General features: G+C 44.4%; 1 protein-coding gene and 1 pseudogene across 13 annotated transcripts in view; one reads left to right on the forward strand and one right to left on the reverse strand.

Moving 5' to 3' along the window:
- Positions 1–15,409, forward strand: part of CIT (citron rho-interacting serine/threonine kinase) — a 186,158-nt gene that overhangs the window by 18,467 nt on the left and 152,282 nt on the right. For all 13 annotated transcript variants that reach the window (XM_021073540.1, XM_021073541.1, XM_021073543.1 and 10 more), the window contains exons 5-6: positions 829–930; positions 14,617–14,759. In XM_021073540.1, coding sequence (XP_020929199.1) covers positions 829–930; positions 14,617–14,759 — 245 coding nt within the window. The remainder of the gene's footprint in view (positions 1–828; positions 931–14,616; positions 14,760–15,409) is intronic.
- LOC100738436 lies at positions 10,393–14,508 on the reverse strand (annotated as a pseudogene).

Genomic DNA, 15,409 nt, shown 5'->3' on the forward strand with positions numbered 1-15,409 from the left:
ATGTTCAGGCTCTTGTACATGACCTGCCCCAGCCCTGCAATCAATCATTTCTCCATGGAACCCTGTGGGTTGTTTTTTTGTTTTTGTTTTTGTTTTTTTTAAAGTGGAAAATGGTATTTAGAGGCCAAGATCAGGGTACTAGGTGCTCTCATTGGTATTGGGATGTTGTTGCTCCCTTTCAGTTGTTGTTGGCCCTTTCAGTGGCCAGAGCCAGAGAATACTTGTACATGTATGCAGTATACCTACACACACATAGTTAAATCTTTCTTTCTGTATTTATCTCTACATGTTCACACTGTGTCTTCACACCACCGCCTTCAAGTCCAATCCAGCCTCACAGGGTTCATTCTACTTTTCACATCATGTTTGTAACTTTCTCCTCTATCACCCTTAATAATTTTTTTTTGCTTATTTTATGCACCCATGTGCATCCAAGCTACAGTCTTTGCTTTTGCCCCCTCCCCTTAGTGGACTCAGATGCCCTGCTCTAGGGTTCTTCTCCATCTAATGGCTTGAGGACTGAAATGTTGAGGAAAGAAAGGTGAAGAGAAAGATAGATAGATTTGAAAGAAGTAAGTTGACTTTAAAGGAAGATAGTAAGCAAATAACCAGACACAGAATATATGGATCTGGAAAAAATGGTGAGTGAAGTAGGTGTACGTGTGAAATTGGTGGGATGTGGGGCTAAATGATGGCTTAAAAAAAAAAAACCAAACTAGAAATTATCAGTTGAGGCTTAAAGAGAGAGCAAAGGGCATTGCTCCCCCTCACATTTAGTTCTTTATGTTATAATTGTCTAAACTGTTTATTTCTCCCCCCCTCCCCCAGGTTTCATTTTTTGAGGAAGAACAGAACATCTTATCCCGGAGCACAAGCCCTTGGATCCCCCAGTTACAGTATGCCTTTCAGGACAAACATAACCTTTATCTGGTGAGTCTTTCTATCCATCTTTCTAGAATCAGTGTGATGTTGTGTGACTCGGGTAGCACGGCGGTAGAATTGAATGTGGTTCTTTTTTTTTTTTTTTTTTTTTTTTTGTTGCCATTCTTTTTTTTTTTTTTTTTTTTTTTGTCTTTTGTTGTTGTTGTTGCTATTTCTTGGGCCGCTCCCACGGCATATGGAGGTTCCCAGGCTAGGGGTCGAATCGGAGCTGTAGCCACCGGCCTACGCCAGAGCCACAGCAATGCGGGATCCGAGCCGCGTCTGCAACCTACACCACAGCTCACGGCAACGCCGGATCGTTAACCCACTGAGCAAGGGCAGGGACCGAACCCGCAACCTCATGGTTCCTAGTCGGATTCGTTAACCACTGCGCCACAACGGGAACTCCCATGAATGTGGTTCTTGTCCATGCAGCCTGACCCCTTTCATTCATCCTCATGCTTTCCTGATGCTCACGTGTCTGCGTGTCCTTGTCCTAAAGATGGAAGGGCTCATCTGTTTAGAAACAACCCCATTTATGGCTGGATGTGGTGGATCAAAGGGCAATAAGGAAAAGTCACTTATTTGGGAATAGTCTGATAGTACCTTGAACAGCATCATGTTTTAAATTTTAAAAAGTGAGATACTGCACACATTGCAGAAATGGTATGCAATAGAATGGAAGATTCTCTGCCTTTCTTTCTAATCCTTTCCCCAGGGAAACAAATGTTAGTGGTTAGGTATGTCCTTTTTGACCCTTAACCACGCCTTGTGGGGAAAAACATTCCTCTGTCTATTCGTGTAACATATGTATACAGTTTGTTTTAGAAATACGGTGTATCATTGTCTGCTCTGCTCTTCTGCTTGCTTTTTGTCTTTCAGTGATTTGTCCCTGATACCGTTCCACGTCCGTGCATGCAGATTCACCTTATTCTTTCGAGCGGTGCCATGGTTTCCCTTAGGCTGTGTCTAGCTTAACTTATAGGATGCTAACATGCATTTAGAGGCCTTATTTAGGTTCTTGGGGGTTTCAATTCCTAAAGTTGGAAAAAAAAAAAAAAGGTAGGAGTTCCCATTGTGGCTCAGTGGGTTAAGAACCTGACACAGTGTCTGTGAGGATGTGGGTTCGATCCTTGGCCTCACTCAGTGGGTTAAGAATAAAGAGTTGCTGTGAGTTGCCATGTAGGTCGAAGATGTGGCTTGGACCCTGAGTTGCTGTGGCTGTGGGTGGCATAGGCCGGCAGCTGAGCTGCAATTTGACCCCTAGCCTAGGAACTTCCATATGCCGCAGGTGTGGCATAAAAAGAAAAAGAAAAAATGCAAAATAAAGGTATCTTAGAAACAATTTCCGTTCCAGATTCAGCCTTTGAAACAAGACTGTCCTCTTACCTTGAAAAACTTTTAGAGAGGCTCATGGAAGAGAAAAGGATAAGCGAGGGACGGATTCCTATTTGTCCTGAATTTCTACTGGCCACTGCCACAAGTTGTGGTGTAGGTTGAGGATGTGGCTCGGATCTGGCATTGTCGGTGGCTGTGGCGTAGGCCAATGGCTGTGCCTCCAATTCGACCCCCAGACTGGGAACCTCCATATGCTGCAGGAGTGGCCCTAAAAAAACAAAAATGAATAAATGAAAATTAAAAGTCTCTCTTTAAAAAAAGAGAGACTTTTCCTGTATGTTTCTCAAAGTGCTCCTTTGTCTCCAGTCCTGTTTAGACTGTGTCGGTTCAGGCTGCCATCTTCCTTTGCACTCAGCCCTGCAATAACCTTCTAAGTGTCCTCCCTGCCGCCTCTCTTGCTTTCCCCCCAGGGATCATCCTGCTGCTAAAACCCTCCAGGACTTCGTGCTGCCCCCTGGATGAAGTCCAGACTCTTCCATGTGGTTCACCAGGCCTCTTGCTCCCATGCCCCCAGCCTGGCTGCTCACCCTGGCTCTCCTTTCACTTCACATCCGTGGTGCACTAGCTTTGGTTCTCCGAACTTGCTTCCAACCTTTCTCCACACCCTCCCCTGTTTACCTGGATAGCTCCCTTTTCTCCTTCTGGCTTGGGTCCCATGTTATTTCTTACAGAATCCCCTCCTGGACCCCTCTGCTCGTGGGAGGGGCGCCCCTCTGTGGTGTGTTCCTGGCAGCATGTCCCTTTTCTCCAGTAGGTGTGGTGCCCTCCCCCAGGCTACTCCCTCCATGAGGGCGCGGTTATGTCTCCCTTGCTTCCAGTAGAGCCTCCCCAGGTTAGTGCTTAAGAAACATTGATTGAGTGATTGCATGATTAATTCCATAGGAACTGGGTTTGCATATACTAGGGCTTATTGTGTTAATGGATGCGTATTATATTAACAGTGTGAGTTTCACTTTCCAAAGTATATAATTGAAGATAGAACCAGTGAGATTTTTAAAATTTAGATTTTAGTGCCAGGAAATTGAAGTTGAATCCTTTTGAATATCTATCTATCTATCTATATATTTTAGGGCTCCACCTGTGGCGTATGGAAGTTCCCAGGCTAGGGGTTAAATCGGAGCTGCAGTTGTAGGCCTACACCACAACAACAAGCAATGCTGGGTTTGAGCCACATCTGCGCCGTATGCTGCAGCTTGCAGCAATGCTGTGTCCTTAATACTGAGTGGCTCCAGGGATTGAATAATTGTCCTTGTGGATACTATGTTGGGTTCTTAGCCTGTTGAGCCATGATGGGAACTCCTCCTTTAGAGTTTTGATGGTTAAAAATTTCCCCTTCATAGTTACATACCAATGAGTTTTTTTGCTACAGAAAATTGCAGCGAACTTCGTCTTAACATCTGGTTCTATATAACAAGGCGAGTCAGGTACCATATTCTGGCAGGTAGCCCATGGAAGCCCTGCTTTGCTGATCTGGTTCACAATGAAATCTGTTCAGTTCTTTTTAACATATGGCTTCACTAGTGTCCCTCCATGAAGGAGCTGATCTCTATAAAGAAGACTTTATCCTACAGCTTGCCGCTTGTAGTATTTGTGCGTCTAACTTCTTTGTGAGATTTCTTAAAGCTTCCTGGCATTGTGTTGATGTTTTTCAGACTGTGGATCTTTTCAGCCTGCCCTTACCCCGAGCCTGTTACTGACCCACGAGTCTCCTTTCCCTTCTGTGACTTCACCTGGGCTTCCCTCTGTTCATTCCCATTGTTTTTTCCCCCAGTTACACAGGAATGTATAGTAGTTAAGGTACAGGCTTAGGTCACGTAACATAGAGACCCCCAAATGCAGTTCAGGCTGGCGGGGCAACCCTATTGTATGTGCTATGTCCATCCTGTGGCTTTCCATAGCTGAGGCCATTGTCCCATTTGACATGCCTAAAGTTGGGCCATTTCTCATCTTGGTTCTGCATGGCTGGGAGGAGAGAAGAGTGGGAAGGCAGAGCAAGCAAATTCACACAGTGCTGTGGAAGTGGGACACATCACTTCCTCTCACATCTTGTTGCTCTGAGCTTCGTCACGTTCGTCCACATCTGTATCATTCAGCTGTGTGGCCTGTATGCAGGGAGAATTCATTTTGTTTTGCTTTTTTTGTCCACACCTGCGGCATATGGAAGTTCCCATGCCTGGGACTGAATCTGAGCCGCAGCTGTGACCTTACAGTGCAACTGCAGCAACGCCAGATCCCTTGACTCACTGCTCTGGGCCAGGGATTGAACCCTTGCCTCTGTAGTGACCTGAGCTGCAGCAGTTGAATTCTTAACTCACTGCACCATGGCAGGAACTCCACAGCTAGAATTCTTACTCCCATGAGAGAAGGGAAGATGGGATTTGGGGGACCAGTTCAAGTCTGGCAGAGAGGTGAAAACAGCTAGTTTTGTAGGGAATAGAGGGGGCTAGAAGCCAGGTCCCCCCAGCTCCACCTCTCCTCTCCTTTACTATGTTTATACTGTCAGACCTAAAACCATCTCCAACATGGCCAAGGTTTGTTCTCATGTCCTGCTTGGGATTAGTTCTTTGTATTTCCTGTCTGGCTTTCAACTCACAGTTGGGCAATTTGGTGGCCAGTTCCCTTTCCCTGTTGGAGCAATTTGGAGGTGGACTGTTTGCAGGTAGAGACCTCGTAGCCTGTGTGATCAGCGGCCTACATTGTTGTTGGGAGTGGGAGAGAGTTAACGGGTACCAAGTCATTGTTTGTTTTACTTTAGTGAAATATGGCAGCTTATGAGCATTGTGACAGCGAGACATGTGCTGTTTGGATCCCTTGGGTAAGATGATCTAGTTTGCAGGCGCGTTTCAAAACTCACCGGCGTTGCTGCCTCACAAGCCAGCTGCCCATCAGAAGGGAGCTGTTACTTAGAATACAGGTTCTTGTTTTATTCCTGTTCCCTTGCCTGGTCTTTTTGAAGTCATTGGACTTTTCTGGCTTCAGTTTCCTCATTGGTGAAATGAGATATTCATATGTCTTGTTGACCCCAATTCAGTTGCTGAATGTGCTATCGCCTCAGGGGTTTCTTTTGAATTCTCGGTGCCTTGAAGTAGTTGTTTTGTGTGTTGGTCTTTTGAGCTCTATTTCAAGTGAGTACATTGAGAGTTTCACCATTTTAGGGGCTACAGTTAAGTTAGATGGTCCCGCTTGGCCTGGCCCTGCTTTCAGAGTGGCTGATCCGGTAGGCCTGGGGTGGGTCCCAAGAATTTGCATTTCTAACCTGTTTCCAGGTGATGCTGCTCTTGTGGGTCTGCAGACCCGTCTTTGAGAACCACTGCCCGTAGCTGTGGCTGGTTCTGGTTACTGCTCTTCTGTTTATTTCTCCAGTAATTGTGTACACTCTGAGACTCCTTTCCTTGCCCTCCCAGGCCAATGAATGGTACCAACTCCCCTGCTGTTACTAGCTCTGGGGGACGTCACCGCCCTGCATTCATGTGTTTAACCTCGCCCACACCTCTGCAGATAGCCTTTTCCTCAATTATTGTCCTCACTTCCCTTGTTTGAGTGTGCTGTTTCTTGTCAAGACTCTGGGTGATTGGATACTCAGAGAGGATTTTTTTGAATAGAACGATGAATCAGACTGGGATTCAAATTTTCTGAAAGAAGGGGCCTTCCCTCTTTTTCTCTTGGTCATCTTACCCTTGAGGAAGAAGAATTTAAGGTTTCTGCCAGGGGCCACTCTGCTCAGACCATCCATCCCCTTCTTCCCCTCCCCTGTGCCAAAGATCAAGGACACTGGGCAGAGTGGGTGACAATGCCAGTAGCATCCTTATGTTGTCATGGCACTTTGCAGTCATGCTGAGCATTTCAAGGACACATTTCTAAGAGATGGCGAGAATAGTACGCCTCTAATGACACTGGTATGCAAATTGGAATAGAATGCTAAATAAAGAACTATTGCATATCTACCCCCACATGCATACATGTACACAGAAACATGCATGTCTATGTATGTACATACACTTGCATACACCGCCCCCCCCCACGTTTGTCCTTTGTTTCAAACACAACACAACTGATGGGACTTGCCATCCCAGCCCTTGGGGTATAGATGCAAACACCAACGGAGAAGCTGCTGCTCCTTCCCAACCGAACACATGTAAGATTTGCCCTTTAATTAGCATCTGCAGCTGCTGCCATCAGAAGGGTCTGTCTCTGTTGGCCGGAACATCTTTGCTTTAAAAGAGCAAGTCCGTTATAGCTCCAAGCCAGGCTTGTCTGTCAGCTGCTGTGCTTTCTCTGCCATCCGCAGGGTTGTCACATTGTTTAGGGCTGTTTCACTGTAGGGCTCTTTCTGTCCCTCTTTCTCCCTGGCCTCTGATTATCATGCTGTAGTGATCACTCTCTGGGTGACCTGCAGGGACATCTCCCGTCCGTCCTTGCAAGGATGGAAGGAACATCACTGCTTCAGTGCTGATGGACGGGTTATGCTCCAGCCCTTTGTCGTCAGTGATGTTTGATAGGCAGAAAGGTCGTCATTAGAAAAATGTAAGCAGCAGACGGGAGGACTGTCTTAAAGCCAGGTTTCAGACCAGGGTGGCACTGCTGAAGAAAGTTTTCATTTGGTTTGAGCAGGGACCCCATGCTGCACCCCCTACCCTCATCAGCATCAGGTCTCAATTCAGTGCTGGGTTGGCTGCATCAGAATTGCCCCAGCAGCTCCTTAAAAATGCATATTCCTGGATCCTACCCATGGAGCTTGATCCATGAAGTCTGAGGTTGGTCCCTGGAATCCACTTCTTTTTTTTTTTTTTCTTGCTGTGCCCATGGCATGTGGAAGTTCACAGACCAAGGATGGAACTGCATTATAGCAGGACCCAAGTTGTTGCAGTGACAAGGCCAGATCCTTAACCCACTGTGCCACTAGGGAACTCCTGGAATCCACCTTTTTAGCAAAGCTCTGAATGGTTGGGATGAGAAGGAGATGTACTTTATCCTTTCCTACTGCTAAACTTTTTTTTTTTTTTTTTTGCCATTTCTTTTTCTTTTTTTTGTCTTTTTTTTTTTTGCCATTTCTTGGGCCGCTTCTGCGGCATATGGGGGTTCCCAGGCTAGGGGTCTAATAGGAGCTGTAACTGCCAGCCTACGCCAGAGCCACAGCAACGCAGGATCCGAGCCGTGTCTGCGACCTACACCACAGCTCACGGCAATGCTTAATCGTTAACCCACTGAGCAAGGGCAGGATCGAACCCGCAACCTCATGGTTCCTAGTCGGATTCGTTAACCACTGCGCCACGATGGGAACTCTCCGGATTTGTTAACCACTGCGCCATGATGGGAACTCCCTCCATTTCTTTTTCATTCTGCTAGAATTTAGAGTTCCATGAAGGCGGGATCTTTGTTTTAGTCACTGCTCTTTTCCTAGTAACTAGACTAGTACCTGGCACATAATAGGCACTCAAATATTTATATGGATGAATGTGTTTTATCCATTACAAAAAATGCTTCCCTAGGTGATGGTAGGGTACAGACAGATTAGAGAAGCCCTGCCTTAGAGGACTTGGCAGTCTTCTTGGTGAGAAGCCACATTTCCAGGGGGAATCAGTGCCGGGGCATCTCTGAATAGAGAAAGTCAGGGATGGAATCACTTTTTTTTGCTTTCATTTCAATTCTTACTGAAGTAGAGTTAATTTACAATGTTGTGATGATATCTCCTGTACAACAAAGTAATTCAGGTATGCATATACACATATCTGTTCTCTTTCAGATTTTTTTCCCACATAGATTATCACAGTATATTGGATAGAGTTCTCTGTAGTATAAAGCAGGTCCCCATTCGCCATATAGAACAGTTTGCATATGCCAATCCCAAACCCCCAGTCTGTCCCTCCTGCCCACCTGTCCCTTTTGGTAACCATACATTTGTTTTCAAACTCTATGATTCTGTTTTGCAAATAAGTTCATTTGTATCCTTATTATTATTTTTTTAGATTCCACATAAAAGTGATATCACATAATATTTATCTTTTTTTTTATATTTAATTTTAGTTTTTGCTTTTTAAGGCCTTACCCGAGGCGTATTCCCAAGCTAGCGTCAAATTGGAGCTGCAGCTCCTGGCCTATACCACAGCCATAGCAATGCCAGGGTCCAAGCCACGTCTGCAACCTATACCACAGTTAACAGCAACGCTGGATACCTGACCCACTGAGGGAGGCCAGGAATTGAACCCACAACCTCATGGAAACTAGTCGAATTTGTTGCCGATGTGCCACAATGGGACTAACTTCATAGTATGATCATTTCTATTTCCATCCATATTGCTGCAAATGGTATTATTTCATTCTTTTTTATGGCTGAGTAATATCCCATTATGTATATGTACCACATCTTCTTTATCCATTCCTTTGTTGATGGACATTTAGGTGGCTTCTATGTCTTGGCTATTGTAAATAGTGCTGCAGTGAACATCAGGGTACATATATATATATATATATATATATATATATATATTTTTTTTTTTTTTTTTTTTTGTCTTTTTGTCTTTTTGTCTGTCGTTGTTGCTGTTGTTGCCATTTCTTGGGCCGCTCCCGCGGCACATGGAGGTTCCCAGGCTAGGGGTTGAATCGGAGCTATAGCCACCGGCCTACGACAGAGCCACAGCAACGCGGGATCCGAGCCGCGTCTGCGACCTACACCACAGCTCACGGCAACGCCGGATCGTTAACCCACTGAGCAAGGGCAGGGACCGAACCCACAACCTCATGGTTCCTAGTCGGATTCGTTAACCACTGTGCCACGACGGGAACTCCCATATATATTTTTGAATTATAGTTTTCTCTGAATAGATGCCCTGGAGTGGGATTGTTGGATCATATGGTAGTTCTGAGTTTAGTTTTTTCGAGTAACCTCCATACTGTTTTTCATAGTGATTGCACCAATTTACATTCCCACCAACAGTGTAAGAGGGTTCCCTTTTTTCTCCATACCCTCTCCAGCTTTTATTGTTAGTAGAGGTGGTTTTATTTGTTTGTTTGTTTTTGTCTTTTGTCTTTTTAGGGCTGTACCTACAGCACATGGAGGTTCCCAGGTTAGGGGTCAAATTGGAGCTGTAGTTGCCAGCCTACACCACAGCCACAGCAACTCAGGATTCAAGCCACGTCTTCTACCTACACCACAGCTCATGGCGACGCTGGATCCCCAACCCACTGAGCAAGGCCAGGGATTGAACCATGTGCTCATGGATACTAGTCAGGTTCGTTAACCACTGAGCCATGATGGGAACTCCTGTTAGTAGAGTTTTTGATGATGGCTGTTCTGGCTGGTGTTAAGGTGGTACTTCATAGTAGTTTTGATTGCATTTCTCTAATTATTGGTGATGTTGAGCATCTTTTAATGTGTTTTACATGTTTGTTGGCCATCTCTATGTCTCCTTTTAAGAAATGTCTATTTAGATCTTCTGCCCATTTCTTTTTGATATTGAGCTGTAAGAGTTGTTTGTATATTTTGGAGATTAAGCACTTGTTTGTCAATTCATTTGCAAATATTTTCTCCCATTCTGTGGGTTGTCTTTTCATTTTGTTTATGGTTTCCTTTGCTGTGCAAAAAATTTTCAGTTTAATTTGGTCCCCTTGTTTATTTTTGTTTTTATCATTCATTAATCTGGGAGATTGATCTGAGACAACATAGCCACGGTTTGTCAGGGAATGTTCAGCCTGTGTTTTTCTCTAAGAGTTTTATAGTACCTGGTCTTGTATTTTAGGTCTTTAATCTATTTTGAGTTTCTTTTTGGGTATGGTGTTAGGTTTTTTTTGTTTGTGTTTTCGTTTTTTTCCTCTTTAGGGCTGTACCCACAGCATATGGAAGTTCCCAGGCTAGGGGTTGAATTGGAGCTGCAGCTACAGGCCTATGCCTCAGCCACAGCAATGCCAGATCTGAGCCACATCTGTGACCTACACCACAGCTCATGACAATGCCGGATACTTAACCCACTGAATGAGGCCAGGGATCAAACCCATATCCTCATGGATACTGGTTGGATTCCTCTCCATTGTGCCACAGTGCAACTCCGAGAGTGTTCTGATTTCATTCCTTTACACGTAACTGTTCAGCTTTCCCAGCACCACTTATTTAAGAGACTGTCTTTTCTTCCTGTATATTCCTGCCTCCTTTTTGTAGATGAGTTGACCATGGTGGAGTCACTGTTTTGGGCAAATCCACATGCTGTGAATATCTGGCCTAGTCTGGGTGGTGACTTTGGTCTCATTTGTTCATCCTATTCTGCGGACCCTGGTCTTTGGTTTACAGCATGTCATCTGGTACAAAAACTTGAAAACTCTTAGTTTGTGACTTGATGATGCTTTTGGAGCCTCTTGATTTGGTACCATTTTTAAAAATCCAAAAGTGTGTTTTGAAAGTCTCTTGGTTCTTTATATTTATTTAGATCTTTGGATGCTCGGTCCAGAGGGCAGCACTGAGACCCACTTTCCGGCCAGCAGGGGCATCTCTGAGGATGGTAGAAGGTTTACCAATGTGCTGGTGGTTGCCACCTCCAAAGGGATGGTCCACAGGTCTCATGGCCACACCCTGCACGCATGGCCAGCAATTCCTCTTGGCCTTATACTTGTAGGCATGGCCGGCCTTCAGGTGGACTTGTCAATGCGGCCACCTCCAGCCACCACATCGACCACAGTCCAAGGAGATGACCTTCTTAGAGCTTGAGGTCAGCTTCACACAGGTCTTCTTTGTCTCTGGGCTGTGGGAGATGATGGTGGCATAGTTCCTGGAGGCCCTGGCCAGCTTTCCCCCATCACCAGGCTTCTCCTCCAGACAACACACCATGGTGCCCTTGGGCATGGTGCCCACTGGGAGCACATTGCCGATGTTGAGCTGGGCCTTCTTGCCACGAACTGGCAGGTGTGGATCCCCTCGGCAGCGATGAATAGCTCCATCTACTTCTTAAAAAGTACGGGTTCCAGAAGACCACCTTGGCTAGAGGTGCGCTGCAGCTTGGGTCGTGGATGATGTCCTTCACGATGCCCTTGATGTAGCTGCATTGCTTGGCGAAGTCTACCTCACGCAGATGCGTGCTGCCTTTTTGGTGCTTCATGTGTGCATGGAACACAAAGCAGGCCCCCTTCCTCTGCTCATGGATCACCCAGCCCAGGGTGGCGGTCTGTTGCTGAGCGCAGCCGAAAGAGGAGAAAGAGACCCTGAGAGCCGCCTTACCTTCTGGGGTGGACCTTGCTTATTTTCTTAATCAGGTCCTTTGAAGAATGTTTGATCAGTAGAAAAGTCTAATCTAGTTTGGGCAGGGATTTTCAGCTCGGGAATTTGTGTCTTTTGAATAGGAGCAAAGACGACCCATCTTTCTGCCTTTCTAAGAGATGGTTCTTATTTTCTGAACAATTTTTTACTGGTCATTACAAATAGAATATTTAGGAGTCGCTGTTGAGTACTAAATAGTGGTCCATTTGTGAGCGCTTAACAGGTTGCCAGCAGCTGGTCTTTGTTTGACTTTCTCAGCCTTAAACTTGCAAGCCATTTATTTTTTCACATTTTTTAAAATAGAGCCCAATTAGAAAATTTATAACTGCAATGTGTCATCATAAATATGCATTGTTCTTATTTCAAGGCTTTTCAGTTTGAAAAGCGTGAATACTTCTGTTATTACCTGAGAAATTTTTTTGGATGTGGATATTTAGGACCTTTTTAATGGTAACAGATATTTAAAACAGAATGTAAAAAAATAAGCATTCACCCACGTACCCAGGGCCTGTGGAGAACCAGGTTGTGATGTGGGAGTAAGCTACAGGCAACCAGGTGGCTCCTGTAGGCTCTTCAAGGACTGGGACAAGTAGCTGCCCAGAATTTTGGGGAAATAAAGCCTGCATTTTAGCTGCTGCCCCTTTTAAGTGTTGCTCTTCTTGTTCATAGATCAGTTTTTTTTCTTTTCCCCAGCAATTGCAGTGCAAATGGAACCTTAGTCTTCCCTTTATCCAGTATCTGGCTGAGTATCTGCTACATATAAGATGCCAGGTGATAAAGGACCCTTGGGAAGGACATGCTGGTCACCGGTCCCTCCTGGGGTCCCTGGTGTGGGGGTTGACCTGGTGCTGGGCAGAGTCTTTCTGGAAGTCTGGGGCCTCTAGGGATATGTGTAGATACTCCATGTCTGACTTGACTAGGGCGTTCTAATTCTGGACTGAAAGCAAACAGGAGTTTGGAGGAGGATGGAGAGAATTCTCATCCCAGAATTGGCTTTTGGAATGCAGTGGTTTGAGAGATTTAGTTTTTTTTTTTTTTTTCTTTTTTCTTTTCTTTCTTTGGTTGCCCCACAGTATATGGAGTTCCTGGGCCAGGTTTCAAATCTGAGCTACAGTTGTGACCTATGCAGCAGCTGGGGCAACAATGGATCCTTAACCCACTGTGCTGGGCTGGGGATCAAACCTGCATCCTGTCAGCAGAGATACCGCTGCTCCCATTGTACCACAGCAGGAATGCTGAGATTTATAATTTTTTAGAAGATATACTTTTTTTTAGATTTTTAAACTTTTATTAGAACATAGTTGATTTACAATGTTGTATCAATTTCTGCTGTACGGCAAAGTGATCTAGTCATACATATATATACATATATAAATATACACACCTATAAATATGTATATGTTTACATACATATATATATGCACATTCCCTTTCTCATATTATCTTCCATTATGTTCTATCACAAGTGATTGGATATAGTTCCCTGTGCTGTACAGCAGGACCTCATTGCTTACCATTCGAAATGTAATAGTTGCATCTATTAACCCCAAACTCCACTCCTTCCCTCTTCCCCCTTGGCAACCACAGGTTTCTTTTCTATGTAAAAGACTTTAAAACAAAAATTGGATCTTAGCTTTTTTTCAGAAAGAGTTTGAGACAACTTAAAAGGCATTTATAGTGCATCTCATAAAATTGGAAGTCAGAGCAAAGGACAGGAGGGGAGCTCAGAAAGGGTTCACATGGTTGCAAAGATGATCAAAATCGACCCTAGCTTCTCTCTGCCAGAGTGGAAAGGATTGTGTAGTGAAGGCAGAGAAGGGAAAGGAGGACCTTCTGAGATGATCTTCTCCCCATGTTACAGAGGGTGAACGGAAAGGCAGAGAGGGGAGGTCACCAGGCTGAGGTTTGAAGCCTTGAAGCCCCGTGTTGACTCAGGACTATAAGAGCTGGTTATTATCAGAAGGAGGAAGGATTTCAGTTTCTTGGGTGAAAAATGTCTTTGGCTAATCAGACATTTAACCTGAGGCTTTATTTTTGGCCACCCTCAAGGCAGGTGGAAGTTCCAGGGCCAGGTATCGAACTGATGCCACATGAGTGACAACTCAGGATCCTTAACCTGCTGAGCTACCAGGGAACTCTACATAGTGACATTTTTAACAGAGATGGTCAGGTTGCCTTCCACATTGACTATTTTTTTTGAATTTTGAATTTTTATTAGAGTTGAGTTGATTTACAGTGTTGTGTCAATTTCTGTTGTACAGCATAGTGACCTAGTCATACATATACATACATTCTTCTTCTCATATTATTTTCCATCATGTTCTATCCCAGGAGATGGGATATAGTTCCCTGTGTTATACAGCAGGACCTCATTGCTTATTCATTCTAAATGGAATAGTTTGCATCTAGTAACCCTAAACTCTAAGTCCATTCCCTTCTCCCTTGGCAACCACAGGTCTGTTCTCTATGTCTGTGAATCTGTTTCTGTTTTGTAGATAGGGTCATTTGTGTCAAATTTTAGATTCTACATATAAGTGATATCATATGGTACTTGTCTTTTTCTTTTCGACTTCACTTAGTATGAGAATCTCTAGTCGCATCCTCCAGGCTGACTAATAAAGGGAAAGATTGTATCTCCTTTATTGCCCAGCTCCTGTATTCTGCTGGGTGCTGAGGGAAATGCAGAAAGGATGCAAGAGGGTTTGTTGCCCTCTAGGAATTTCCATCTCTGCTCTCTACCTAATCCTAGGGAGTGGCTGGGGTGTCAACTTGGGTGGGTGGGCGAGTGGGTGGATTTAATTCACCTTTTCAAGCTTGCCTCGTGAACATTGCACATGGCGTCTGAGATTCATGTTTCATGACACTGGCTCTCTTGGGTAACGGATGTCATTTCCTTAGGGCAGGGACCTTATCCTACATGACTTACAATACATCTTGCACATCTTCATCGCTTTGTGGAGACATCGTAATTATAACACAGTGTTCGAGAATCTAATTGAAAATATTCCCCTTTTTTGGGTGTATGAAGAATTAATGGCTTTGGCATTTCTATACAGGTCATGGAATATCAGCCTGGAGGGGATTTGCTGTCACTTTTGAATAGATATGAGGACCAATTAGATGAAAATATGATACAGTTTTACCTAGCTGAAATGATTTTGGCTGTTCACAGCGTTCATCAGATGGGATATGTACATCGGTAAGTGAGAATCTTTGGTAGTTTACTCAGAATTTATATGTTCTCATCTCAAGTTTCCTAAAATAACTGATTTTGGCATCAAAATAATGCTTCATTCAATTTTTTTTTTTTTTTTTTTTTTTTTTTCCGCCTGGTGGCACGTGGAGCTCCTGGGCCAGGGGTCAGATCCAAGCCACAGTTTTGACGTACATCACAGCTGCAGCAATGCCAGATCCTTTAACCCACTGTGCTGTGCCAGGGATCAAACCTGCGTCCCAGGGTTCCAGAAATGCCACTGATCATGTTGTACCACAGCAGGAACTCCATTTTATCCAGTTTTTAATCAGTCTTCACCATAATTGGCTGAAAGCAAATTTTCTAAAATGGCAGATATTTCAGCTAACCTATTCAACAGTGAAACAGATCTAAAACTGTAATGGTCTCAAGTTGCCTAGTAAGATCTGTTAATGTAGTTAACAAGACCGGGAACTCTTGCCTGGATTCTTTGGATGCTGTGGTAGAAAGCTGACTGTGATATGTGTGAGGAAATGGCATAACCCCAAGTAGGAACAGAAAACCATGCAGTTGAACCTCTGACCCCGGCCATTGGTAATTTACAACGATGTTCCCCCAAATCCTCTGCTGAAAAGTGTTTCTTTACATCTTTACTC

The sequence above is a fragment of the Sus scrofa genome, chromosome 14 (genome assembly GCF_000003025.6).
Source record: "Sus scrofa isolate TJ Tabasco breed Duroc chromosome 14, Sscrofa11.1, whole genome shotgun sequence".
NCBI classification, from domain to species: domain Eukaryota; kingdom Metazoa; phylum Chordata; class Mammalia; order Artiodactyla; family Suidae; genus Sus; species Sus scrofa.